This window comes from Netta rufina, assembly GCF_964035555.1.
Source record: "Netta rufina genome assembly, chromosome: 16".
Classification (NCBI taxonomy): domain Eukaryota; kingdom Metazoa; phylum Chordata; class Aves; order Anseriformes; family Anatidae; genus Netta; species Netta rufina.
In genome coordinates, this window is record NC_140140.1 from 7,627,333 (window position 1) to 7,653,625 (window position 26,293).

General features: G+C 59.0%; 1 protein-coding gene across 5 annotated transcripts in view; it reads left to right on the top strand.

The window, feature by feature from the left end:
* Positions 1-1,273: 1,273 nt before the first annotated feature.
* Positions 1,274-26,293, top strand: part of CHD6 (chromodomain helicase DNA binding protein 6) — a 69,146-nt gene continuing 44,126 nt past the window's right edge. For 3 of the 5 annotated variants that reach the window (XM_084296928.1, XM_084296929.1, XM_084296930.1), the window contains exon 1: positions 21,005-21,129. In XM_084296928.1, coding sequence (XP_084153054.1) covers positions 21,052-21,129 — 78 coding nt within the window. In that variant the 5' untranslated portion in view covers positions 21,005-21,051. Of the gene's footprint in view, positions 1,347-19,415; positions 19,536-21,004; positions 21,130-26,293 lie in introns of those variants that run through there. The other 2 variants (XM_084296931.1, XM_084296932.1) reach the window with 2 other exon arrangements.

Here is a 26,293-nt window from a genome sequence, read left to right on the forward strand (position 1 = left end):
TACTTGTGTAACACAGGGGTAAAAATTCCTCCCACAATAAAAATAAGCTGCATGCGTTTTCTGATCATAAAGCATCAATTAATTCTACTTTTACAGGTGTTCCTGTAGAAAACAAGGTGTTGCTCTGGGGTCAGAGGGAGGATAGCAAAGGATAGTGCTGGCTGGTGAGAGGTTGACCAACGCAGGAAGCAACTGAAGATCAGGCACAGGCATGCCTGGTGGCTCGAGGGAACAGGGAGGGCTTGGGAAAAGAGAAGGCAGTGGAGAGGAATACTTCACACATGTTGATGCCCTATATGCAGAACAAGAAGCTGAATGTGGCATAAAGACAAAAATGTAAATGTCAGACCTCAGAGAAGTCCACAAATGGCATCTGCAGGGATACCAGCTGAGGAAAAAAAAAGTTTAGAGTAAAGATGTGGGCTGGTAGCAAGTGAGATGGCACAAAGGGTAACGCTTAGGGAAGGAAGCCTTGGCTCATGGGGAAGCGCACAGGGCTGTGACGGCTCATGCAGAAGGCCTGCAAGAGGCGTGGGATGGGGGAGGAAGGAGGGGTGCAGCTCTCCGATGGATCTGCACCCCTGGGCTGTCCCTTTTCTGTTTGGACCATGCATGTGCAGCAGCGGGCACCTCCAGAGCACGCTGCCAGTGGAGAAACGTGTAGCAAGGAGAGAAGCTGGGGCAAGGCAGGAGGCAGGAAGGGAAGGTGCCAGCCCCCACAGCACAGCTGGACAAGCCAGGACTCCCAATGGCACAGCACAGGCCCGGGCCAGCACTTCCCAGGCCCCTACAGGCGCTGTGGCCGCACCAGGACCGCGCTGCGCTTGGCTCCACCAGCCCTGCCTCAGCAGAGCCCGTTAGCCCTAGCAGCGCTTCGCTGCGGCGCTGCCACGAACTGGCCCGGAGCACGCACGAGCATCTCCGCAGCAACACCCGGCAGCGGGAGGGCAGCGCGGCTCCTCCTCACAACACCCCCCGGGGGCTGCCAAGCGGCCCCGGGCCCCTCAGGGCGCCCACATCCGGGCCCCTCAGGCGAGGGCCCGGGCCCGGGCTCGGGGGGCGGCGCGCGGGGGCGGCGGCGCGGCCAATGGGCGCCGCGCTCGGCTGGGCGCAAACAGCAGCACAATGGAGCGGGCCGCGGCCGCGCCGCTGCAGCCAAGCTTGGCGCGGGCGCCGCGCGACTGACGGGCGGGCCGGCCAATGGAAGGCGGCGAGAGGCGGCGGGAGACCAATGGCAGGGCGGCGGGGGCGGGCCCGGGCGAGGTTCGGGTGTCCTTGCGGGGTGCTGGGCTAAACTTCAGCAAATAATGGCTGTGTGCGGCGGGGCTGACGGGGAGCCATTTTAGGTGAGTTCTGCCCCGAACTTTGGCGCTCGCCCGCCCGGCGCGGCCGGGGGGGGGCGGCGGCGGCGGGGCGGGGGGCGGCGGCGGCAGCGGGGCGGCGCTACCGAGGAGAGCGGCGGCGGAGCGGGGCCGCGGGCCCGGAGGCGGCGGCGGCGGCTGCTGGCGGCGACCCCGGCCCCGGCCCTGCCGCGGCGCCGTCCTTGGGGCCCTCCCGGGGCCTCGGGGCTGGGGGAGCGCGGGGCTGGGGGGTGCCGGGGGGCGGGGGGGGCGCGGAGCCGTCGCGGCCGGGGGGCGACGCTGAGGGAGGCCCCGCCGCTGCCCCCCGGGGAGCCGCCGGGATGGAGCCTGGTGCCGGCGGGGTGAAGGCTGCGGGGAGCGAACGCGGAGCAAAACGTGGGGGAAAAACGAGGAGGAATCGGCGGCACCCACAGACAGACACACAGACACAGACACAGACACACACCACACACACACACACACACCTCAGCGAGGGGCCTCCGGACAACGCCGCAGGACTCAGGGCGAAGTTGGGCACCGGGGAGGCCCAAAGGGGCCGTGCCGCCAGCGGCTGCGGCTGCAGGCCTGGGCTGTGGCACAGCTCGTCAGCAGTTTTGCTCGGAAAAGGGCTCAGTTTATTCCTTTGCTTCGTTCGGATCATTTGGGCCCAAAACCCAGCCTTCTCATTTTTATATTTTTTTCCCCCTTCCTACTTGAGAATTGCAGCAGACGCCTCAGGGCACAGAGGATGCAGGCAGCGGGTCACTCGCCGTGCTCACACAGTTCCTCATGGAGCTGCACAGGAGCCTCCAGCACCCCTCCAGCCCTGGTCCCCGTGGGCAGGCAGATGCGGGTGTCCTTGTTAGCTGTAGTTGTTTATTCCTGACCCGCTCGCTTGCAGCTATTCGGCAGCCGCTGCCTGTACCTTTGTCACCGTGGTGGGGTCAGCTGGATTAGGGTGCTGCTGGAGGAGAGGGAGCGCTGAGCGACGTTAAATCTTTTCCCACAGCAGAGTGTCGATGTTGCTTTTGGGCGGTGATGGGGCAGGGATAGGTGCCTTCTTGCCTCTCCTTGCCCTTTGTTTACTTCATTCATGTGGGAGCTCTCGACTGCGCTGCTTTGCAGAGAAATTGTTGTTTTGGTCCAGCTGTTGGGGTATGAAGCAATAGCAGCATATTTTCGCTCTGGGAGTTAATTCTTCCTGGAGTAAATCGGTTGTTTCTCTTGAGGCTTCTGGCCTCCAACAGGGCTGGTTTCGTTCAGGGTTCCTTTCCCAATTTTTAAGTGGGAAATTGATTCCTCTTCCACTTTAAAGCTTGGTGTTGCCGTCTGTTTGCTTTGGGGAAGGTAGCTCTCCCTATCGGCCCTGAACCAGTACAGCTGTCGAAACTTGCAGGTCCTTCAGGAGCACTGAGAGTACCTCTGGGTGTCCCCCGCGGTGAAGGTGGGCAGTGTGCTGCCGAAGCCTACTCCCGAATGCTGACCCTTGAGCTCTTCAAGTTGTAAAGTGTGCTGGCCGGTAGGGTTGCATCCCGTCAAAACGTCTGTGAGTGCCCTGCGTGGCACAACTGAAGCTCTGTATCGCCATCCTTCAAATAAAAGCCAAAGTCAACAAGAGGCTTTGGAGAAAAGCTGGTCTTGGTGCGATTTCCCTTTAGGAAAGTTTGAAGGCCACCCTGTGCCCATGGCTGTCAGCTTCTGCAGGTTGTTTCTTTCTTCAGACAGGCGTCGATCTCGCTGGTGCTGAGATGGCGATCGCAGCCCCTCACTGCAGGCTGCAGCGGGCATGTTAAAAATTAACCTGTGTGAATCCGAGGGCCTAGGGCAGCTCTCGCACTGCTGCTCCCGCTGTCTGTCCCCTAATACCTTTCGGAGTGCTGCTGTCTGGCTTTGCAGTGTGTGCCTTTCTGCTAAAGTTGACGCACCCACCCGCTGTCCTGCGTTAGGGGAGGCCGGCTCTGCTCTGAGCTGCTGGTTGTCGAGCGGGGTATGGCAGCGTTAGCCCCGATGGTCAGTGGCTTAGGGAGCTCCCAGAAGACTGTCTTAGGTTCCTGACTGCTTTGTACCATATTTCTGTACCAGGAAGCAAAGCTTTACGTTCCCCCCCCTCCCCTCTGGATGTGTAATGTTACAGTAATTTTTGAGATTTAATCTTCCTTCAGAGATCTTTCATATTTTCTCCTTAAGAGGTTCTCTAAAGACAATAAAGTTTTACAGGTAGCTAATATAAAGTGTTTCACTTTAATGGTTTGTGTTATTTCAAGAAGGGTTCGCAGAAGCAAGAGAGCTTGTTTTAGAGAGGTGGCGAGGTTGAGAGGTTGGCCACCACAGCAGCCCTTTGTTTTTGGCATGAAGCGGTGGCATCCTGGCCTGTCTCAGGTTCGCAAAGAGAAGAGCGGGTACCTTGCACGTCAGTGTGCAGGAGGAGCCTGCCCTTGCACAGGAGGGAGAGGTTTGATCAGCCTTGCGCTGTGAGCAAGCCCTTAGTGCAGGAATATCGGTGTGTTGGGACGGGGGAATAGGCACGTGCAGGGAGACTCCTCGGAAATGATTTTAAAGAAACGCTGGCAAACACGGTGGCTGGATGTCTCTCTGGGCTTCGGGGGAGTCAAGGGGGCTCCTTTTCCTTGCTCGTGTAAGAGGCAGTGAAAGTTTCTCCTCTCATCCCCCGTTTCCTGCTTGGGATGACGTCGGTGACTTCATCCTGCTCCGCGGAGCCGGAGGCAGAGCCGCGGTGGGGAGGCGATCAGCTCTCAGCAGAGAGAAGACGCTCGGGGTGCCCGGCCGACGTGCAGCTGGGTGGCAAGGCTGGCTGCACGCACGTTGGTGGCAGCACACGGGGTTTGTGTGACCGCTTCTCAGCACCCTGAAAGAACAAGAAAACGGAGCTGCGCTCCCCCTGGGAACGGTGGCAGTGGGTCTGGTGCTGCCCGTGTGGCGGTGGCACCAAAAACTCCTCTTGGGGGCGCGGGGCCCTGCACAGCTGCGTGCTGCTCCCAAACAGCCTCCTGCTGCTCCGCAGGCACGAGCCAGCGGCTGGAATATCAGAGCCGTGCAAAGCCGGCCACACTGACAGCAAAACGGGACGGACGTGGGCTGTGGGTGTCCGCTTGTGACACGAGGAGATTCAGATTTTGCTTTCTATTATCTCGGGCTGGTGCAATATGTTTTCCGTGTGATAGGACAATGCCTTCAACTTTCCCTTATATGGGAAAATCTGGTATGCAGCCTAGCAATCTGCCAATATGTGGCTATTAATTTTTAGCAGTGTTACATTGGTTGTGCCCAGTCAACCAGAGGAGAAGGAAATACCTGGGGTGCTGCAGCGGGGCTCCGGGGTCAGAGGCAGGTCCCCGCACCCTGCCTGGAGCCGGGTGGGAGCAAAAATCAGTGCTCGGGAGCAGGGCTGCTGCTGCCTCTGGGCTCTGCAGGGAACTGGGGATCTGAGGTCAGCACCGAGGAGGTTTTGGCCTGCCCTTAGCATCAGGATTTACCCCCCTGCAGAAGGAGGTGCTGCCTGGAGGTGAAGGGGCCGTACGCTGTTCCTGTGCTGCTGCCTCTAGGGGATTTCCAGCCTGCAGCGAGCACAAATCCAGCTCCGCCAGGAGCAAAGTGCTCCTCCAGTCCAGAAAAGAAAAGTGAGCGGTGGGGGAGCTAATTCTCCAGTTGCAGCTTGTTTTTTAATGCGGGCAGCAGAGGTGTGCCCACAGAGGTGCGTTGGGTATGGATCAAGAAGCGCGGTGTTAACGTGGCGATGAGCTGTTGCCCTGGCTAGGGAGTACACAGCACATTTTCCAGCCCTGTTTTCCCCACGCGAGAGGCTGCTCAGTAGCAGTCTGATGTTAGGAACATCTTCCCTAAGAGGTTCAGCGTGTCACATCACACAGCGTTTCCTGGGATCCCTCCTTTCTGTTAGTCCTGCCTTTGCCCCAGCTTTGTGCAGTTCTCTTGTTGCAGCAGTGTAAGGAGCCTTACCCGTTTGGCTTTTGCCTTGTTTCGGTTGTATTTGAATGGCTGAGATGAAGTTCAGATCTCCTCTGGTGACACTTCTTGATTCTTGTCTGGTTCTTTGGTTCTTGGCTCAAAGTTGTCATGGGAAGTCGGGACTGAGGTGCAGGCAGCTCGTTGCTTCCTTTTGGGGTGCCTGTGCTGCAAGCAGCTGGAAGTTAAGCTTGTCAGCACAAGACTTTGCAGAATACTTGCGTTGCCTCAACATTTCCATGGAAGCTGTGGGATCTGGGGAGCCCTGTTTGGCACTGGAGCAAAAGGAGGTGAGAGCGGCCCAGAGCGCTGCAGCGGGGAGACCACGTCCCTGCCTGCTGCGTGCTGCTGCCGGGGGGACAGGCAGGAGGCAGAGGAGCAAGGGTCTTCCCCTTGGTGTTTTGTGTGCTTTGGAAGCACGCGTTTACGTTACAGCCTGGGAGCTCTGGCACAGGAGCGTAGCTCTTGCTGGATGAACACGTCCTTGCTGGTGGGGACCGCGCTGGCCTGCTGAAGGTGGTCCTGGGGCTGATAGGAGCTGCAGCTGTTACAGTCCTGAGGATTGCAAAAGCTTTCCTGGGATGTGAGAACCCCCCAGGAGGTTTCTCACATTTGCTGTTGTTTGAAGGAAGAAGCGGTGATTGCAGGACCCTACCTGGTGCTGCGTGTGAGCAGCCACTGCTGAGAATTTTGGTCCCTCAGCATTGTGCTGGTGATGCCTGTTCGTTACGTGGGCATCATTCAGTTTCCTCCCAAAAATGTTTCAGTTGTTAAACCTGTCAGAAGTCATGAAGGCAGAGAAGTTTTTCCCATGCTTTTATGTGCTTTCTGTTTCTCATTTTGTGCTGTAGCAGATGCTCAATGTCTGTCTTTGAAGGTGACTTGCAGCATTAGCGGTGTGCTAGCACGCTACGTGCAGGAGCAAGGGCGATGGCAAGTTGCAAGGGTGATCCCCGAGGGGGTTTTTCACTTTCCTGCCATGTAGGTAGGGGAAGTACTGCTTTACAGTACATTAATGCCTTGTTATATGCATGCATTGAGGCAGAATAAAGTTAGTTCTAGAAACAGGAACAGGCATCAGTGCTTTGCTGTAGCCGGGCTGTGGACGCTGCTGGTTTTGTGTTAGCTGCTGCCTTGACTTTTCCAAGTCTGCAGGCAGAGCACCTCTAACTCTGAATGCTTCACCTGCTTGGGTTGTACTTAACATTAAAACGAGTTGAAACACTTCAGCTCAATTTTATTTTATGTTTATCAATTGGGGATTGCCGTTCTGTCTCAGTGACTTCTGTCTGTGTGCGCGGCGCACCCCGGCTGTGCCCTGTGCTCACACAGCCCAGGCAGGAGAGCAGCGTGCCCGGGGAGCGCACGGCGTCTGGCTCTGATTTGTTTACTGCTCCCTGCCTTAGGGCAAGCAAAGTCCTGTTTCTCCGAGATCTTCCTTGGTCCCCGTAGGGTGCCCCTCACCGTGGTATCTGAGCTGTTCCCGGCATGCCCTGTTGTGCACGCACCGCGGCAGGTTTCTCCGTGCCGCCGCAGACAGCAGGCTGTGCTGTTTGCTCTCGGCGTGCCGGTGCTGCGGGAGCCCGACTGAAGCGAAGCCTGCGCTTACTGCGAAGGTGCTGAGGTTTGCGGTTACCCTGATTTCTTCAGAGAAGTGGTTACAGATTTGTGGGCAGGTCCCTGTGCCTGCTCCGCCTCCTCGCTCCGGGGAGGGAGAATTTCTGCCTGAGAATAACATTGCAGGAGCCGGGCCAGTCTCTCCTTGTCTTTCCAGAGTGAGGAATGGACTCGTGAATCCGGCACCTGAAGGCAGGAGTGGGTTGCTCTGGGCTCAGGCTCTTTGCTACAGCTGTGGTTTCACCCCGAGCAGCCTCTCCAGGAGCCCTGCAGCTCCGTGTGGCTCTGCGCGGGGTTGCAGGCCCTGTGTGTCCGTTCCTGGCAGGCACAGCATGCTGCTTCCCTCCCGACGCTGCTCCTCAGCTTCGGGACAGGCTCTGCTGGGCGAAGGGTGGTGTTTGGGCTGCGGGGCTCCGCGGGTGGCTGGGTGCAGGTGGTGGCACGTGGGTGCCACCCGGCTGGCTGAGCCCACGTGGACACGTGCTGGGGCTGTGCTCTGTGTGGGAGCAGCCCAGTTCCACGAGAGCCCTGCAGCTGCCCTGTCTGTGCTGAAGGCTCTCGGTGTGCTCCGAGGTTGGGCTCTGCCTAGGAGCGGGCACTCGGCCATCACGCTCCGTCCCTGGGGGATGCTCACAGGCGTGTGCCGGAGCGAGCAGCAGGGAGCTGGCCGGTGGCTGTGGGACGATGTGCAGGGCACCCTGCGCCCCTGCTGGGCAGGGCAGGCAGGAAGGGAAGGAATGGGACAAGAGGGGGCTGCTTCTCAGCGTGTGCTCTTGGTAGCATTTTACTTTGAGCGTGTCTGGGCAGGGCTTCAGGTGCTCGCGAGAGGGTCCCTCATGTGTCAAGGAATTGCCTGTAGCTGTGGGGGTGCCAGACCTGGCGCTGCTGAAATCCAGGCGCCTGCACGCGAGGGGCCGATGAATTTCTTTCTGGCACTTCTCTCTCCCTCCCATGCCGGAGTGTTTCTTGGGATGGCATAAAGGACACAAACGCAGGGAAGCATGGAGATGATTGAGAGGGATGTCGACTTACAGATGGTGTCTGAACTCTAGAGACCGTTCTTCAAAGTAGATTAACCTCAGATTGCGAAGAACTGGGATCCCAGAGGGCTGTGATTTATAACAGGCTGGAATCCCTCCGAGGTGAGCGCTGGCAGCCAGCAGGAGCAGGGCAGGGCAGCCGGGGTGGAGGCATCTGTAAGGGCAGTGGCACAGCCTGCAGCAGGCTGGCCTGGGGGTAGCACGCGGCTTGGGAAGGGCGCTGTTGCTTGGTGCTGTATCAGGAGAGGTTGTTTAGTTTTGCTTTCTCTCCTTGTCCTTTAAGCACTTGAGAAACAGGCCTGATGCTGCAGCGTGCAAGTTCTCGGGCCTGGAGAACGGCAGATCTGTCTGTTGCTATTTTGGGTCGCTGTTTACCAGTTTCTCTGGGGATGTACAGGCAGACCAGGTGCTGTGAGCCGCGGGACCTCACCGCAGCACGCAGCGAGCGCTTGGGCCCTGTCTGGTGGGGATGTCACCTCCCTGGGTGCTGAGGATCGGCCTGGCCAGCCAGCCTGTCTGCTCTGGCCTGGGCTGGGGTCTCCTGGCTGTGCAGTACCGGCGGGGCAGCTGCAGCCTCCGTGCGTGCAGGAGCTCTTCTCCAACTGGGCAGCATCAAGCGAGTGACCTCTGGGAGCTGCTGTGCTGGGGCGGGAGGCTTCCAAGGCAGGGTGCAGGGGGATGCTGTGTGGGAAGGGGTCATCCTGCGGTATCTGAGCTCCAGAATCGCAGTGAGATGTGGGCAGAACGGGGGAGACCCTAGCTGAGCTCGGCGCCCAGCTGCTGATCCCTTGGCCACGTTGCATTCAGCTCCTGCCTTGAGTGTGGATTTTGGGGCACGCTGCCACGGGCTGTTGGCTAGGGGGGGTGGCAGGAGGACACAGCCGAGGTCGGCATCTTACCGCTGTGGTTAGCGCAAGCAGGGAGTGGGGGATAACTTAGGGGCGGCTGCGAGCAGCACCGCGTGGGGCTGGGGGCACAGCAGCCACCTGGCTGCCCTGGGGGTCTTGGGCAGGGAGTTTTGGCTGGAGAAAACCGGCAGAAACAGGGCTCTGGTTGCCTTGGAGGAGCTGTCTGCAGTGTGGCAGAGCTGCTCTCTGACAGCTTGAGTTTGCAGTGCAGGATATCAACAACAGCAAGAGAGGAGGATCGCTGCTTTCCGAAACGCCATCTCACTTTTTGGCTGCCTGCCTCGGGATAGCCTGGGTTCGGCGCTCCTCGGTGTGCAGCTCTCAAGCAGCAGCCGTACAAAAGGCTCTTTGAATCGGCCAGCTACCAAGGTCTGCCGGTTGAACTGGCTTTTGTACACCTCCAGCACTCATAAAGGTGCTGTGGGCTACATTATCTGCCTGGTGGCATCTTTACTGGCCCCGTGACCTTGAGGGTTGACTCTGGCATTTAATGGAAGTCCAAAGAGTGAAAAAGAAAAAATAGCAGGAAAACACATGGAGTGCGCAGGCACTTGTTTCTGCTGAAGCCTGCATATCCCTTGCGACAGCTAGCGAGCAGCCGGGTGGTTTGCCCTGCTGTGAGAAGCCTCTGAAGGTGCCAGCTGGGACCCCCCAGGCCCAGTGATTCAGAGGAGGCTTTTTGGATGCTGCTGGCACGTCGAGCTCCTTCTGACCGCTGCTGCAGGAAGCCTGAGGAGCTGAGCCCAGGATCCCATCTCCATCCAGGGCTAACAGCCAGACACTCCAGGGCAGAGGGTGTGCTCCCAGCACCAGGAACGCATCCTCAGAGCGACTTCTTCACCTGCTTCATGTAAAATTCAGCTGCAGCTGCATCATCGCTCGTGTCCTTTGGCCCTTGGCTTCACACAGGTTCCTCGGCAGCCTTTGTGCGTCCTTGGTGCCAGGGGCAGGCACTGCAGGGCTGTGCTGCTGGGAGGGCGGTGTGGGGTGCCCTGTGCTGCATCCCAGCCCTCGCCACTGCTGCAGGCTGCTCCTGCCTCCCTCCTCTCCCTCGTCCCTATGGGCACAGAGCCACCGAGCTTTGCTTTTTGCTTTTCCTCCGCTTTCGCCTGCTGAGGATTAAAGCTCCACGCCCAGGGCTCGTGAGCTGCGCACGCAGCTGGTCAGAAGACGGCAGGCGTGGGCTTGGGAAACCCGTCCTGAGCCTGGCAGCTTCCCCACGGCCGGCGCTGCTGTGGGAAGGGAACCCCCCTGGCACCAGGCACGGCCCTGCTCTGCCCCCAGCACCACCCGGGAGCAGCGTGTCCCCTGGCTAAGAGCTGTTGAGGGGCTGGGAGAGGCACAGCAGCGAGCCCAGCCCCGACCATCCCCTCCCCAGCAGCAGGCCGGGGTGCCCTCTTGTTGCCAGCCCTCCCGTGGCGTTCCTCATGCTGTTGGTCCCCGTCTGCTGCTGTGCTCCATGCAGCCTGGGCAAACCCTCCGCTCTCAGCCCTGTGGCACCGTGCAGCTCCAAAATAACTGCTGAAGGTCATTGTGGTCTCGATCTTGGGTTAGGAGCTGTGCTTGAAAGCTCTCCTGAAAGGAGCCGCTGCTGTTTTTTGCCACGTGAGCTTGTCGTGAGAGTCACGTAGTGCGGCTGGCTGAGGCTGTGTTACCGGGGGCCGGACCCAGCCCCTGGGGGCTTCCTTGCGTGTTGGGTGCCAGCACAGCATCCTCAGCCCCGTGTGAGCCCCGGGCTCTGGCATGGCTTGGGAGAAGCAGCGGGGGTGCTGAGCGAGCTTGTTGGAGGGAGCTCTTCTGGGCACATGCACCCACACGAGCTGTGCTCCCGCCCGGCTCTGGCTGCCTGCTCCTTTTCCCATCGCCTCCTTGGTGCTGCCACGTGTGCCTGGCCGGTAAAGCGGGGCCTGGGGGGCAGTGAGGGGGCCTGAGGGCAGCTCTGACCCAAGGAGTGTTTGGCTGCTCGGCAAAGCAACTGCAGCTGGGATACCGAAAGGCTCTTGGTGTCCAGAGCTGTGTGCACAGAGCTGGGAAGCTGCCTCTCCGTGATCCTGCACTCGCCAAAGACAAAATGTGTGCCGCGGCTGCCTCGCAGCAAGCTGACGGGCTCCCCAGCCCCCTGCCTCCCTGCTGCCGATTCTCTCTCGCTGAACTACTGGGTTATTTTTAACTTGGAAGAATTACAACCGAAGATTTGCATTCTCTCTCTCTCTCTCTTTCCCCCCCCACCCCCCGGCGGAGGGCTGGAGGCAGGATGTGGGGGAGGCACTGCGGAGGGCCGGGAATGCGGCTCCGGGCTCCGGCAGGATGCTTCCAGGAGCCCCCGCGCCTGCCTGCTGGGCTGGTGGCTGCGTGGAGCTGCTGTGGACACCAACAGCAGGCAGGGGACAGCCTGGCACGGGGCTGCGGGCTTGTGGCTTCTCATGGGGTTGGGCACCTCCAGGGAGCATCCCAGGGGCGCGTGGGTGGCCGTGCTGCCCGGCAGAGGCCTTTGCTGGGCCACGCGGCATCGCCGAGCTGAGTGTGGCGATGGGAGGAGCTGGGGAGAGGTGGCACTCGCACGCTGCCTCTCTCCTTCCTCCTCCCCTCGCTCTGCCTCTCCAGCGCTTTGCAGGCGGTTACCTCGGCAGCGCCGCGGGCTCTAGGTGAGCAGGAGCCCTCGGTGCGGGCGCTGGCAGGGCGATGTGCAGGCAGCCCGCAGGGATGTGACAGCCCGAGCCCCTCCGGATTGCACCGCGGACACTCGGGGTTTGGGCTCCGGGAGCTCTGCCGGCTGAGACGTGCCCCCAGCCCTGATCAGAGCAGGGACTGATCAGGTAGCAGGAACCCAACGGCACCGGGGGCTGCGGACGTCTGTCTGCCTGCTGCTCGGTGACCCGGAGGAGGCTGCCGGCCAAACCAAGCAGATGCAGGGCAGTGCGGGCCCGGAGCTCTGCTCCTGCTCTGTCCCAGGCGAAGCCCTGCCTCTTCTGCCGCTCACCTGCAGAGGGGATGTGCCAGGTAGGGGGTGGCCGTGTGGTGACCGGGCCATGCTTGATCCTCCTCAGACTTGCTCTCTAGCTCGTCAACCACAGAGTGACTTGGGCTACAGTCCTGTCCTGCCCATGTGCCACTGTCAGGCTCCTGCGATCAGAGAGCGAGTAGCAGGGCGATGCAGCAAACTTCCCTTGGCAAGCAGCAGCCACGACTCGCTGGCCCCAGCTGTCTGCAGGCAGATGCAGGCGCTCCTGCTCCTCTGGGAGTGAGCCGTGCCTGCTTGCTGAGGCTGGTCCCTTACGCCCAGCACTGATCCAGCTTCTGCTGGGTGTGCTGGTGGCTGCACCATGGGCCAGGGCGTGCTGTGAGGCAGGGTCCTGGGGCTGTTCCTCTGCCTCTGACCCTCTGCAAGGACGAGGACTTTGGGGGTCCCTGCTGGTGCACCGCTATTAGGGCTTCAGCGTTGTAAAAGCCTGAAAGGTTTCGCAGGATGCCTAACCCTGATCCAAAAATGTCATGGCTTGATGCCTTCTCTGCGGGGTGAGGAGTGGCTGCAGCCTCCTCTCCCCCTTCCTCGAGGCCCGAAGGCACGGCGTTGGGCAGGAGGTGCTGCCTGCTCTGAGCTGTAAGGATGGGGCACAGCCCTCGGGCTGGCAGGGCTGGCACAGCATCTCTGCTTTTCCCCAGGAGCTGCTACTGCGGCTCGTGTAAGGCAGTAGGGATGTCCCTGCCGCCCCAAAAAGGTGAAGACACCCATCAGGACAGCGGCTGAACCTGGCGTAGTGGCTGGTGTTGGGCCGTGGTCCCAGCTCGCGTGGATGTGGGTGGTGTGGGGTGGTGTGGGGTGGTGTGGGGTGGTGCTGGCAGCATCGCCGTGCACAGCAAGGGGCTGGCACCAACAGCAGCTGCTGGAGGGGCTGCGGCCAGGCCAAGTGGCTCGGCTTGTCGGGGCTCTCGTTTTTGGACATTTGTGCTCCACCAGGCAGAGCCCCCGGTGGGGTGCCCTGCTGCGTGAGAGCGGTGCGGGTGGCTGAGGGCTCAGCCTGGCTCTGCTCCGTGTCACTTCAGATTGTGGGAGCCTGAGGTGTGTTTCGGGCTTGAATTCCTGCTCAGAAGGTGGGAAGAGGAGGTTTTGTGAGTGTGTGAGCGCCGGCGTTTCTGGCACACGGCTAGGCATGCTCAGCAGCAGCTCCGGGTCCTTCAGGAGGTGCCTTGGGAGCAGCGCTCGCCCCTTGAATCCCACCTCCTGCCGTGCCCCTCTTGCTCGTCTGTCTGAAAAAGATCAGGAGTCTCTGGGGGCCTGACGGCTGGGTTGGTTTTTGTTTTAACTGCACGTGTTGTTTCCTGGCTGCAGCTCCTTTCTGCAGATAAAAATCTGTTCGTTCTCCCCTTTCAAGAAGGAAGCCACCTGCCTCTCCCAGGCAGCTGCTGTCGGCACCGTGCTGCAGGGACGTGTGTCTAACACAGCACAAAACCCCTGTCCTCGCTGCCGTGCTGCATAGGGAGCTTTCTTGGGCAAACACCATCAGGATCTGTAGACGCCGAGGCCTCTGCTTTGAGTTTGCAGCCCTGCTGGCGAGGAGCAGGGTCTCCCGAAAAGCGAGCGGGGCATTGCCTGAGACTCACCCCGTGCCTGCTCTTGGAAGACGTAACCCCTGGGCACGGCGCTCGTCTGCGTGCTCACACATGCTGTGCTCTGAGCTCGTCGGCTGTGAAGATTGTCAGACTTGTGGGCCAGTCTAATTACGGCTTGTTCCCACAAGAAATGTTTTAATATAATTCAATCTAAGGTGGTTCTGGTGCTTTCTGTGGTGGAGCCGCTCGGCACGGTTGGAATAATCCTCGTCTAGCTCTTGCTGGTTTACAGTGCAAATCGCTGCGGTGCCTCGGGCTGGCTTTCTTTTGTAGGGTTTCCACAAGAATGTTGCTTTTGAGGAAGAAAAAGGCAAAATTTGATCTTTCACCTGTCCTTGTAAAAATTCAGCCGGCATCAGCAAAGCTTCAGTCTCGGAAAACAAACAATTGATTTTTAAAGCTGCTGTTTGTCTCTGTGCTCTATTCCCTTTGCACCCGAACGCGGGAGGGCAGGAGCCTGTTACTAGCACCGGCTTCTGCTGCCTTCAATCCAGGAGCCTTCGTCTCCGGTGCAGCCCTCGGTTTGTGCTGAGCCTTAGCCAAGGACCCCCAGGCACTGCGCAGGTGACAAATTTCATCCCAGGAGTCTTGGAAGCCCCCAGTTGGCTTTGGCAGCCCTACCCCTAACGCTCACCTTCCCAGTAGCCCCAGACATTGCCCCTCAGCCAGCTCACAACCCAGAGGTTCACAGCCCCCCTGCAGGAGGGGTGTCCCGAGGCCATTCCCTTTCCAGCCCCGCTGTGCCTGCAGCTCCTGACTTTGTGTTTCTCGGCCCTGGCCCCTTCCTGGGGGTGCTGGTGAGGCTGCTGGGCTGTTTCCCAGGCCAGGGGGCTCTCCAAGCTCTTTGCAACTCCCCCTTGGCTTCTGCAGCCCATTTCCAGCCCCACTCCAATGGCTTCTTTAGGCTTTCCCCCTCGGTTACCCTAGCCCTAATTTTCCAGCTGCACCTTTTGACAAACCTGCCATAGAAAAGATTATTCCCAGTCAAGGTCTCGGGCAGCTTAAAATCTTCAGTAGCCCGTTTTTAGTACTTTTCCAAGAGGAAACCCTGGGCTTTCCTTTTTCTGTCAACCTTAGCCCTCGTTTTCTGTCTGAGCATTAGGTGTGAACGTGCAAAACCCCAATGAGAGGTTCTCCCAACCCAGCTTCCCTTGGGCAGCCCCTTCCCAGGCCCGTGTGAGCTGGAGGCTTTTTCTTTCCCTGACCCCTCACCTTTGTTTCCTGCAGAGCCCCGGACGAGCCCCACAGCCGTTTCCCTGGTGAGGGCTTTTCCCAGCCCCGAGCTCTTGGCGGTGCGAGCTTCTCCCAGGCCGGGTGTTTCGGCTGCTGTGAGACCCTTTCTGATACCTTAAAATGTTATCTGCACATTTCTGGATTTATTTTTTTTTTAAAAACAAGTCAGCTGTTATTTCAAAATGGAGCACTCGGAGGGGATTGCACAACATTAACTCGCTTCTGTTCTCCCCCTTCCTTCTCATTTGCTCCTGGGGGATGGCCCCGCACCGGTGCCTTCTCCTGGCTGCAGGGCTGAAGCAGGATGCTCGTCGTAGCGTGGAGGCTGCTCCTTCCCAGTTTTGGCTCCAAGGTTTGGATTTGGACTCTGCTGTTGCTCTCTGCCCAGGCCTGGGAGAAGTGATGCCCTGAGTTGGCATCGCCTGCAGCCCTGAAGAACTTCAACAGCTTTCCGGGCACGACTGATTTTGCAGCCCGTAAAGTAGTTTTTGGGCTCTCGTGTGGCTTTTAAAAGTTACGCACAAAGATGTCAGGGAAAAGGAGCCAGGAGCAGGGTGCTGAGCGCCCTGCCCCAGCTGCCCTCGTGGTCCCTGGGCATCAGGCTGGGGAGGAGCCGCGCTCTGCTCTGGGAGGGCAGGATGGGTGATGCCAAGATGTGAAGATTTTTGTTTTGTTTGTGTAAAACTGTAGGCTCAAGGCCTCTTGGAAAACTGTTTTTTTTTTTTTTTTTTTTTTTAAATTGAGTTTAAGCCTTCTTTGAAACCCTTTCATTTTCTTGGGACAAACAAGACCTTGAAAGAGCACAACGAGCCGAAGGCTTCTCCCTCCTGCCCAGGCTCAGTGGGTGACACTGCCCCTCGTGACTCCTCTAGCCCAGCAAAGCTTCCAGTGAGCCTCACACAGCGAGTGCTTCCCATCCCCGGGGCCATGCCGTGATCCCCCCCAGCTGATCAGAGCTATTCTAGGAGCCAGCAGCTGGCCGGGCCGGGCCCGTTAGCGCGGGGCGGTGCTGGGTTCTGGAATGAGCCCCCCGAGCCCTCTGTGAGCAGTCGCGGTGCTGGCACCCCGGCCGTGCGGTGCCTGAAGGACCACAGTGCCCGGAGGAGCTGCGTGTCCCAGCGGACTTCATTGCAGCGCTCACTGGTGCACAAGGGGATGGGTGTTAGGAGCTGCTTGTTGTCCTGCAGTAAAATTAAACCTGTCGGGTTTGGAAGCAAGGCTGGAGGGGTAACGCGTGGGCAGCGTCTGTCTGGGAGCTTCGTACACTTCTGGCCACTGCTTCAGGATTTCCCTCCTGGCTGCCCAAAGCCCGCTCGTTGCAGCCGGTCTTCCCAAGCAGCAGAAAAATGCAGCTTTCTGTGGCTGCAGACCACGAGCTGTGCAGTATGGAAATGAAATTCTTGGAGTATCAAACATTCTTTGAGACTTCGCTGTCCTCAAAGTTTCAAAACCCGGCTAACGATGTGCTTTTCCCATTGAACTTCTGTAGGTGGTGGCTTTGGGGCTGCGGTGGAGCATGTTTGAGCTTACCTGAGATGTGTTTGGTGGTAAAGGGGGACCCGAAGAGCTGCCTGCTCTAACGCTGCGTGCCAGTAGCAGGCCAGCTAGCCGTGAGACTATTTCTGTAACCCACATAGTAGGAATTCTTCTGTGTCCTGCGGCAGATTGGCTCCTAGATTTCTGCCTCCAGCACTGGGACTTGCAGCATTTGGCTCTGCCACCCAGTCCTGCCCCTGGCCCCGTAGTAGCAGTGATGTTTGGGACATTTTCAGCTTTCTGGGTGGGTGAAAAAGAGAGAAAAAGCCCCTGATGGGTCAGCCTGCCCCTGCAGTACCTTCTCTAGGTCTGGCAGGCTCAGAGAGGGGCTGCGAAACATCTCCTGGGCAGGGAGCTTGGGGCTGCTGGAGCTCAGCCAGGGAGCCTGGGATGCTGTCGGGAGGGGAGAGGGGGTTCAGTGTGCTGGGGCTGGGTGCCCTTCTGGTGGCACCTCTGGAAAGGAGCTGTTCCTTGGCAGGAGGGGTGGCACCGAGCCCTCCCCAGCCTCCTGGATGTGCCCCGCGTGCTTTCCAGCAGCCCTGCCAGCTCCTATGAGCCCTGAGCATGCCAGGAAACAGCTCATCACCCTGATCTGAGTTCTGTCTTGGAGCTCCCTGTGCAGAAAGGGGAAAGGGCTGCTGCTGTAGGATTTTCAGTTTCAGAGCTCTCTGCCTGCAGGCCGGCCCTCCTCCAGCACAGCCCCAGGCACTGCAGCACGCAGCAGAGGCTGGGAGCTGGGAGGCTGCTGCCCTGCTCGTTTCAGCCCCTGGAACAGCACGATGCCAGAGCTGAGCCCAGGGCTTTCTCCTGCAGCTTGTACTGACAGAGCTTTGTATGAAATGGCTCTAAAATACCAGGAGGAGAGGAGCAAGGGCGGTGCAGAGTGCTGGGTGTCCCCTTCCAGCGCTGGCCCTCGTGGCCAAGGCTCTGCCCTCACAGGCTCAGCCCTATGAGCACCGCGCCTGATCCAGGCTAAGACGGGCTCGGTCAGCCTCTGAACGGGGGAAATCAATCCTCCAGCTGCAGAACAGAGCCCGGCCGCTCGTGAGGAGGTTGGTAAAAGGGGAAGAGCACATGGGCACTGCCTGGGCTTGGGGTGGTGTTGGCTCAGACACTGAATTTCTGATAATGTTTCTGGCTCCTGCACAAAGATTTCAACTGTTGGAGGAACCCGGGCAGGCATGCCAGGAAATCCAGGCATGCTGTGGATTCGGTCTGGTGTAGGGCTGTCTGGCACTTCCAGAACAACAAAAATAAATTCAGGGGAGGAGGAGAGTAACCCGGCGTGCCCCAAATTGTGTAACTGGAAGCGTCGCTGCTAGCAGCAGCTGCTTTGTAGAGGCCGTGCCGCAGAGAGAAGGTCTTCTGCTGGTGTAGAGGGACAAAACAGCTTCCAGCAGCACTTTGCTGGGCTCTGAGTGCAACAGGGCAGCTCCTGCTGCACAGCCAGGACACGATGTGTGCTCCTGCCACTACCTGCAGCCAGGGGCATGAGGAGCTGGTAGCACGGCGTGGCGAGGGGCTTGCCTTTGCCTGGGGTGCCCTGCAGCTCCCGCAGCCGCTCGGTGCTGGGGCTGCTGTAGGCTGGCAACGCTGCTATGGGATGTGCATCAATTATATCGGGTTAAAAAGGCAGAAAAACTTCGGCACGGAGCGTAAAAGCTCCCCGTTTGCAGCCGTGGCAATAAAGTAGTCGCCTGGAGCACTTACATGGTGTGGTGGCGAGAGCATGGTGATCTCCATATGAAAACCATAAGCTCGTTTAGAAAATTGGGCTGGCTCATTTGAGATCAGGATTTCTCTTTAGTCTGCAAATACTCAATTAGCATGGAAATGGCTGGTTAAACGGGGCTCCCGGAACATACAGCAGGAACATGCAGCAGTGCCAGCGGTGCTGGTGCTCCTTTGGGATGTGGGAGCAGCTCCTGGCTCCCATGCCAGGTTGTCTGTGACGGCAAAATCCACGGGACCATGAGCAGCCGAAGCGTTGGCTGCCCCGCATGCCCTGCCAGCTGCCCTCGCTGTCACAGCTCCTGTCCTTTGGGAGCAGGAGCAGGCACGCAGGGCCTGAGGGGCCCCGGGTGCTGCCATCCTGGTGGGCAGCCTCCTGCAGCGGGTAGCTGTGTGCGGGCAGGAGGCCAGGTGCCCTCTCCTGCTGCTGGTAGGGACATTGCTGGGGGAGCGGGTGGTGGCCGTGCAGGGCCGGGCATCTTCCAGCTGCTTCACGGAGAGGCAGGCAGAAGAAAGCAAGCCCAGAGACGTTTTCCTGTCTTTTCGGTAGGGTGAGAGGAGGATCTTGGCTGCTGTGTTCCCTACATGTCCTTCGCTGGCTGTGGCTGTGCTCAGTGCTTTTGGGGCACAGCTCTGTCCTGGGGCTGTGGCCTGCAGGGAGAGCTCCGGGGCTCCCCTGCTGGGTGTGTGCCCAGAAGTGACCCAGAAGGGTCCCCAGAGGACGTTCCCTGCTGACAGAGACATCGGAGGTGCCGCTGGAGCCATCTCCACGGCTGCAGGAGGCTGGCTCGGTGTGCCTGGAAGTGCTTTGCCCCGGGAGAGCTCTGCTCTGGGGGATGGCCTGGATGAATCCTGGGGGCGCCTGGCTGAGAGCGGTGACACCGGGCTGCGGGGCGAGGGGTGATGGGGGAGCTCCCGCAGCACCGGGTGGCTCCAAGCCAGGGTGAGGAACACCCCAGCAAGGATTTTTCCCCGTCCCCAGCCATGGGATGCAGGGACATCCCTCGCCTCCGGTGCCCGCCGAGCTCCCGCGTCCCGTCTGCATCCCGTACTTTTGTCGTCGCCGTTTGGCACAAGCTGCTTCGCTGCCTCCCTTTGCTGCTGCAGGATTGGCAGCACCTGACACCGCTCGGGTGCCTGCTGTAGGGCTTCTGGCAGGCAGGTTGGCGTCTCCACCAGCCCCAGGTACTGGGGTGATGCTGGGTTCAGGGAGCGCCGTGTTGCGTGGGGTTGCAGAGTCCCCGTGGCTCAGCAGACCGCAGGTCCCCAGTTTGTCCCTGAGAGCCTCTCACTCGGGCAGCCTCGTTACCCTGCGTGGGACTGGGGGCTGCACAGCCTCTCGGAGGGGTGCGGTGGACGGGTTGAGTACCTGGGGTTCTCCAGTCTCTTTATTGTCAATGTTTTTGTGTGTGTCTTACAGAAGTAACGCTCAGCCCAGATTTGATGACAATGAAAATAGAGAAAAGAGACAAGCAGGTGTGTGACCCTCTCTCCTTCTCCTAGCTGAGCTGTCGAGGCCTTGGGACCTTGTCCTGCGTGTGAGTGGTTGCAGCTCATGTGTGGTGGGAAGGGGGCAGGGAGGGCTTGTTGTATTTCCAGGCAGGGCCACAGCTCAGGATGGGGAAATTTGAGCAGAGACGCAGCCTGGAGTGGATAAGCATTGCTTGGGCAATCGAACAGGGTGGGATTTGTCTTCAGTAATCAAAACACTCGCGATTTGCTCTCATTCCTCGTGTAGGAGCAGCCCTTCTTTTCCCCCAAAGTCACTGGTGCTGCTTCTTGTTTGAACCTCGTGGTGCCTGTGTTATTTGTGCTGTGACTGCTGCTAACGATGCAGCGCTCCGGGACCGGCACCAGCGGGGAGGCCGGGGACCAGCACAGCTGCAGGGCTGCGAGAGCTGGGCCAGCAAATCTTCCCTTGCTCAGAAATAATCCCATCCCACCAAGCTGCCATTTCCAAATTGCTGCCTCGGCTCGTAACTACCTGCTGTTCCCAGGGGAGATTTATGAGCCCGTGGTCTTTGTGTTCACTGTGTGCACAGCAAAACCTGCCCGTCCGTGCTCTGCGAGGGGGAGAGGACCCGTTACGTGTACGGAGGCTCTCCCAGCAAGGGTGAAATATGGCAGGAGGTATAAAACAACCCAGTCCTCCCCGAGCTGATTTGTGGCTGTGCTGCTTTAATGGGAAACCATTAAACTGGCCGTGGAGCTGAGGGATAAATCTGCTGGAGGCCACGGGCTGGGGCTGCTCCTGGCCAGCTCCGTGGCGGTGCCTCGGTGCTGCTTGGGGCCGCGGGGTGTCGCGCTGCTGCGCCAGGTTGGTTGCAAGGAGGAAGGGGGGGAGGATTTGGAAAAGGGGGTGCTGGGGCTGTCAGCTTGTGCCAAGCCGAACGTGGCAAACGCAGGAAGGTGAGTGCAGGGTGCTGGGGCCAGACGGAGCAGTGAGTTGAATAACAGCGGGTCCTAGAGGTGCTGCGGGGAGGCAGAGCCAGCCTGAAGCTGAGGGGAAGAGGTCACCAGCGCTGTGGGTTATGAGCACGGCCAAACCAGCCTCCTCCGGCACGTGGGGATTGGAAATGGCTCAGCTGTCAGCGTGTTGTGTCCCTGTCCCTGTGCCTGCAGATGGAGTCTGGGCGGGAGGTAAAGGTGAGCTGGTGTGAGGAAGGGGAGGTGTCTGCATCGCTGTTCTTCCTGAGCGGTGCGTGGAGATCTGGGGGGTTTGTCACCACGCTGTGACTAACTCGTGAAAGCCGTCACCTCCCTCGTGACTTACGAGGCGGCGTGCCAGGGCTGCTGGAGGTGGGGAGGGTGCCTGCTTCCCTGGGGCGTGATGGCAGGCGATGGATTTTCTCCGGGATGTTCAGCGGATCCGGCGGCGCCGTCCTTCCCCGGGCAGCGTTCCCGTTCCTGGCTGTGTCCTCCTCCTGCCTGGGCCCTAAAGGGTCTGCTGTGTTCCTGCCATAGTAAGCAGGGCGCTGCTCCTGCTGATTTCTGCCAAGCTCCGACACGCTGTAAGAGCAGAGCGACGTTTCTCGCCTGTCGGAGTGGTAGAGGATGGGGAGCACTGCGAGTCCGAGGCTCCTGCCTGGTCCTGGAGGTTCTTCTGGTTTTTTGAGCCTGTGTTTGGAGAAGGTTAGCGGTGTGGGGAGGCCGTGGGCAGCGAGAACATCCCAGGACTGTGGGTACGGTGCTGGCGGGCACAGCGCACACGTTCCCCCCCAGCAGCCCGGCGTCCCGCGGTGCCTCTGAAGGAAGCTCTGCTTTGCCCTCGCTTCCAGTTCTCGCTGCATGAGCCGAGGCTATTTCCTGAATTTTATGGGTCTGTTGTAGTGAAACGTGAGCTTTGATGTCTCGCCTACTGCAAATGGTGCCGAGGCCATAAACAGAGCTCGTCCAACAGCGGAGCGACCCCGTGCCGGAGGGCTGGGGCTCCCTTTGGGAGGGCGTCTGTGGTTCAATCCCGAGCCATGTCCCTGGGCTCCTGGCACACTTGGGGCTTTTTTGTCTTGCTGAGGCAGTCAGGTACAGCAGCCCTGGTGCTGGCTGCACGGAGGAGCCTTGCTGTGCTGAGCAGCTCACGGCTAGCTGCTCTGCTCAGGGTGAAGGCAGAGCGAACCGGGGCTGCCCTGCTCCTCGAGCTGACCCCTAGAGCTGCCATCCCAGGGGCTGCTCACCCCACTGCTGCTTCTGCTTCTCTGCAGCGTCCCCTGGACACCGTGCCATTAGTCCCAAACCACAACGTCCCCCCCTGCCTCCCCCCTGCCTCCCACCCGTGCTGCCAGGACCAGCCCAGCCTCAGGACCTGGCTGGGTGAGGTGCCCTGGGAACAGGGCCAGCCCCCAGCTCCGTCACGCTCATCCCACGGCGACTGCGGAGCCTGTTCAGAGACATGACGGAGGGTGGCACTTGTGTATTTTTAGCTTCTGCTGCATTGCAAGAAGAGCTGGAAACGAGGGGTGTGGACAGGCAGCAGCTAGGATGCAACAGCCCGTGCTGTGCGCGCCGCCGCTGGGGACTGCAGCTGCCAGCGGGGGTGGCTCAACAACAGCCTGTGAAAATGCAGTGTATGGAAAAAGCTGCCTTTTTCCACGCCTTTTGGGGTGCCCCGCAGCCAGCTGTGGGGCTGGAGCTGTCCTGGGGAGGCAGAGCTGGGCGATGCTGCCCGCCTGGGGCGCTGGGCAGCCTCCCCTGGCACTGCGTGACCAGCACCGCCTGTACTGGCCGGGGGTGATGCTGTACCCTGCCAGGTACCTGGGCACCTTCTGGTGCCATTTCCCACACGTCCTGAATTAAAAAAATGGAAAGTTTTGGCAAATTGGGACTTCACGTGAAATAAAGCAATTTTAAGTTCAGGAAACACACCATTAAGGCCCACCCTAACCTTGGCTTTGCCCTCTGATGGGATAGTGCAATTAGAAGTGCTCTCCATTAGCCTTGATGGCACTCTGGGGAGTTTTTATTTATTTTTTTTGCTCCTGACCTTCTCTTTGACAGTAGTTCGGCACATGGGAAAAGGCTTTGTGCTCCGGCTCCTGCCGAGGGATTTGCCGAGGGATCTGACTTAAATGTAATTTGTAGAAGGTTCCTCAGGGAATTAAAGAATGTATAAACTGTACATAAAAATGTATTCTGGAAACATAAAATCATTACAATCCTCACCAAAAAATGCTAGCTGAGAGACAATTCAAAGGAAAAGCTCTAAGGATAAAATACAAGGAGGATGGAGGCTGCTTGGGTATTGTATGGGAGGCTCGGAGGAGGTGGGCATTGCCTACCGCTACCTGGATTTATTCTTCTTTCCTTCCCCCCTTCCTCGCCAAAACACCTCAGGAACACCAAAACTTGCAGGGTTAGACAGGTACATTGTAAGGCACACAGAAGACATGTAAAGAGGCTGTTCAATGTAAAAATATGTTCATCTTTAATTAAACGAGTTGTGAGAAAAAGGGCACATGGGGAATTCAAAATAAACCCATAACAAAGCAGGGCTAAAAATATTTTTAGGAACAGCTTGCTAAAAGCATGAAATCTGATAAATTCTGTTCCAAATATCTCAAGACTAAAAAGCCTTTGAGAGGAGCCACGGGGTAAAAAAGCAACCGAGGTGTCAAGTGAGTGCTGGCGGCACAGGGCGCTGGCACAGCTCTGTGAGGAACCCGCAGCCGTCCCCGGTGGCAGGCGGGCAGGAGAATTGCCCTTCAGTTGAGGGGTTTGATGAGGATTTTTTTGAGCAAAGTAACACGTGCCAGCAGGATTGGATGGTATTGGCTCTGTCACTGCAAAGGAGCCGATGCGATGCCGGGAATCACTTGTTAGGAGCCGTCACCTGTCGGGGCTGTGCCTGCAGGAGGGAAGGTGCAGCAACGTGCTGCGGCTTCAGGACGGAGCTGGGGCCCCTCTGAGACCAACAGATTTACCTGTGTGTTGGGTAAATCACTAGGAACTGTAATAAATGCTCAGTTTAATGCCTTTATATGTGAAAATACTACAGCGGTGATTAGTCAGGATAGCTTTTGTAAAGAAAAATAACCCCTTGCAATCTGTCGTGGGTTTTAAAGATGAGGGTAAGACCAGAAGGACTCACAGACAGCTGCTCGCCAGCAGCAGCTCCCAACACCACCTCACAAAATGCTTTTAAAGATGGGCAGTGTCCTGATCAGAGGTATTCCCGTGAATTAACGACTGGCTAAAGACCAGGAGGGCTGTGTTGGCTTTCACAGCACCGCGTGGGGAGAAGGCTCCTGCTGGTGCTGCCCAGTCCACGCTCCCCAAAATCCCAGGGAAGGGGGGTGTACAGTGACTAATGTGCAATTACCTGAGGTGCTGAAATGCAAACCGAGTTGGAAGAGTTGTAGAAAAATCCTAAGATACGCCAAGTAACACATACAGGGGTCCTGGCCCTATGGGTTCTGGGGCTGTCCCCGCTCGTGGAGGAGACTGAAACACTGCAAGGGGCAGGGTTTGGGCAGGGAGAGAGAACAGAGCAGGAATCCTCCTGCTGCTGTGTGCTCCCTCTTCAGCACTGAGTGCTTTTCTGCTGCCACCCCAAGCCCAGTGGGGTTAGAAGAGGCAGGGAGAAGGGTAAGGCAGAAGGGCTGAGAGGTGGAGCAGCTTGGGCTCGTGTTGGAGGAGAGGCTTGGGTTGCTCGGCGGCTGTGCTGGGCAGGGAGAGCTCTGCAGAGGAGAGATGTGATGGAGGGTGACAAAACAGGGAACGGGGCAGAGGGCGGTGAGGAAATGCTGCTTTATAATCACCTCCTGGGAATTAGAAGCCACTTAGGAGGGCAGCAGGACCAAAACAAACTGAGTGTTTTTTCCCCACATCTTATCAGCTGGTAGTACTGAACGCCGCCAGGTGTGTGGGAGCCCACAGTCACGGTGTGCTCCTGGGAGCTGCAGACGTGCTTTGAACCACGCAGGAGCACAGATCACATCGGGTTTGCTTTCCCAGGCTTTTTCTGTTGACTTTTGTTGAAGAGAAACCAGGAGAAACCGAACCTCATCGAGGGGAAGGAGGAAAAGCCTGTCCCTGTCCCTGGCTCTCCCCAGTGCACCAAGCCGACCACAAATGCTGGCACCAACAGGCAGGACGTGACCAAGAGCTTGCCATGGGTGACACGGAGCCCTCGGGACACACCAAGCGGCTTAGGGTTAGGATTAGGTGCAAAAGGGAGCCGGGGGCTGGCAGTCCTTGCTCAGTTGGCGTGGAGGTGCCTCATTTGGGTTCCCCCCTCTTCTCCTGCTGTGCGAGCCGGGAGCTGTGCAGTCCCACAAGCTGCTGTTCAATGACCCTTTCCTGGCAGGGCAGCTTCAGGCTCTTCTAGCTGCAGGCAAGCACTGCTGACTTGTCCCAAATCTCAGCTTTGACCCATCCCAGCAGGTTTCGACAGCTGATGCCCGCAGGGTGTCCCGAGGCGAGCGCCGGCTCTGCTGGACCTGGAGCCTGCGGCGCTGCCTCGGAGGCGCAGGGGCTGCCGGCTGCCTCGCGGCGTTGCGGGAGGAGAGGAGGGGTCCTGGGGCCTGCTTGCAGTTTCTCAGAATTTCTGACGGGTCGTGGTTGTCTCTGTACAGCGCTCAGCACCCTTTGTGGCCAGCAGGGACGTCTTTGCCAGCAGTCGCCCCGGAGCCCGGTGTGATCTGCTGAAGCAGCACCGTGCGGGCACAGACCGGGCACACGAAGTAGGTCACTGGAGGGCTGCCCGGCTGCCAGCTCCCTCAGCACACACGTGAGGTGTGGCCCGAGGCCATGGGGCTTGCAGACAATGCCAGCAGCAGGCCCCACAGCCTGGGTCAGAGCTGCAGACCTGGTTTTCAGCGGGGCCAGAGGGACCTCTGGAGATGTTGGCCAGCACGTTGACGTGTAGGTGCTCCCTTCTGGATGCTCACACCACTCCCTCTCCTCTTCAGAGCTTGCATCTGCCTGGCAGGACGTGACCACAGCAGCAGCGCGGTCCTTGAAGCTCTGCCTGCAGCAATCCTGTCTGCTGGGGCTGCCAGCAGCAAGAGCTTTGGCTTGCTGTTGTGGCTGTGCCCCCGTTCCCCTGGCCTGGAGCACTGTGCTCATCCCCAGGGCTGCTGCTCAGTGCAGGAGCGGTGCCGGCCGCTGCGGAAGAAGCCTGCAGCCAGCCTGCAGGTCTCCCAGCTGTCCGGGCAGGCAGCGGCAAGCGCTGATTTTCGGGGATGCGCTGGTGCACACAACGAGAGGGACCCCATTCCCCGTGCCTCTGCCCCCAGGACGGGCTGTCGGGGACCGAGCTGCTCCAGGTGCTCAGCACCGTGCCTGCTGCAGCCCCGACGGTGAGCAGGAGACGGCCTCGCTGCTGCTGGGGGGCACCCAAATTGCCCAAATTGCTGGCTGCAGCCCTCTTGGGAGCTCTGCCTGCAAGGCAGCAGCACCTCGTGAGGCTCGAGCTACAAGCTGGGGCCGGGAAGGAGTGGTTCATGCTCCTGCCATGCTGGGATGCTGCAGGTTTGCTCTTTGCCTGGTATCTGTACTTGACTGCTGGGCAGCGTAGAAGCAAAAGGAGATCCAGCCTTGGGGGGGGTCTGCGAGCTTTTTGGCTGATCCAGCAGGGCACGGGGTGCCAGGAGAGCCCAGCACACGGCTCCCAGGCTCTGCCCTGGGACACGGCTGCTGCGATACGCAGCGGGACCGGCCTTTAGGGGAGAATTAAGGCGCTTCTGTGTCTTAGGACAAAAAGCTGTTACCACCCCACCGTGTTTTAGTTTTCAGAAGATGTCTGCGTCCCCGCTGGGATGAGCCTTGGCCTGGCAGCTTCCTTCCTTGGGCTGTCCCG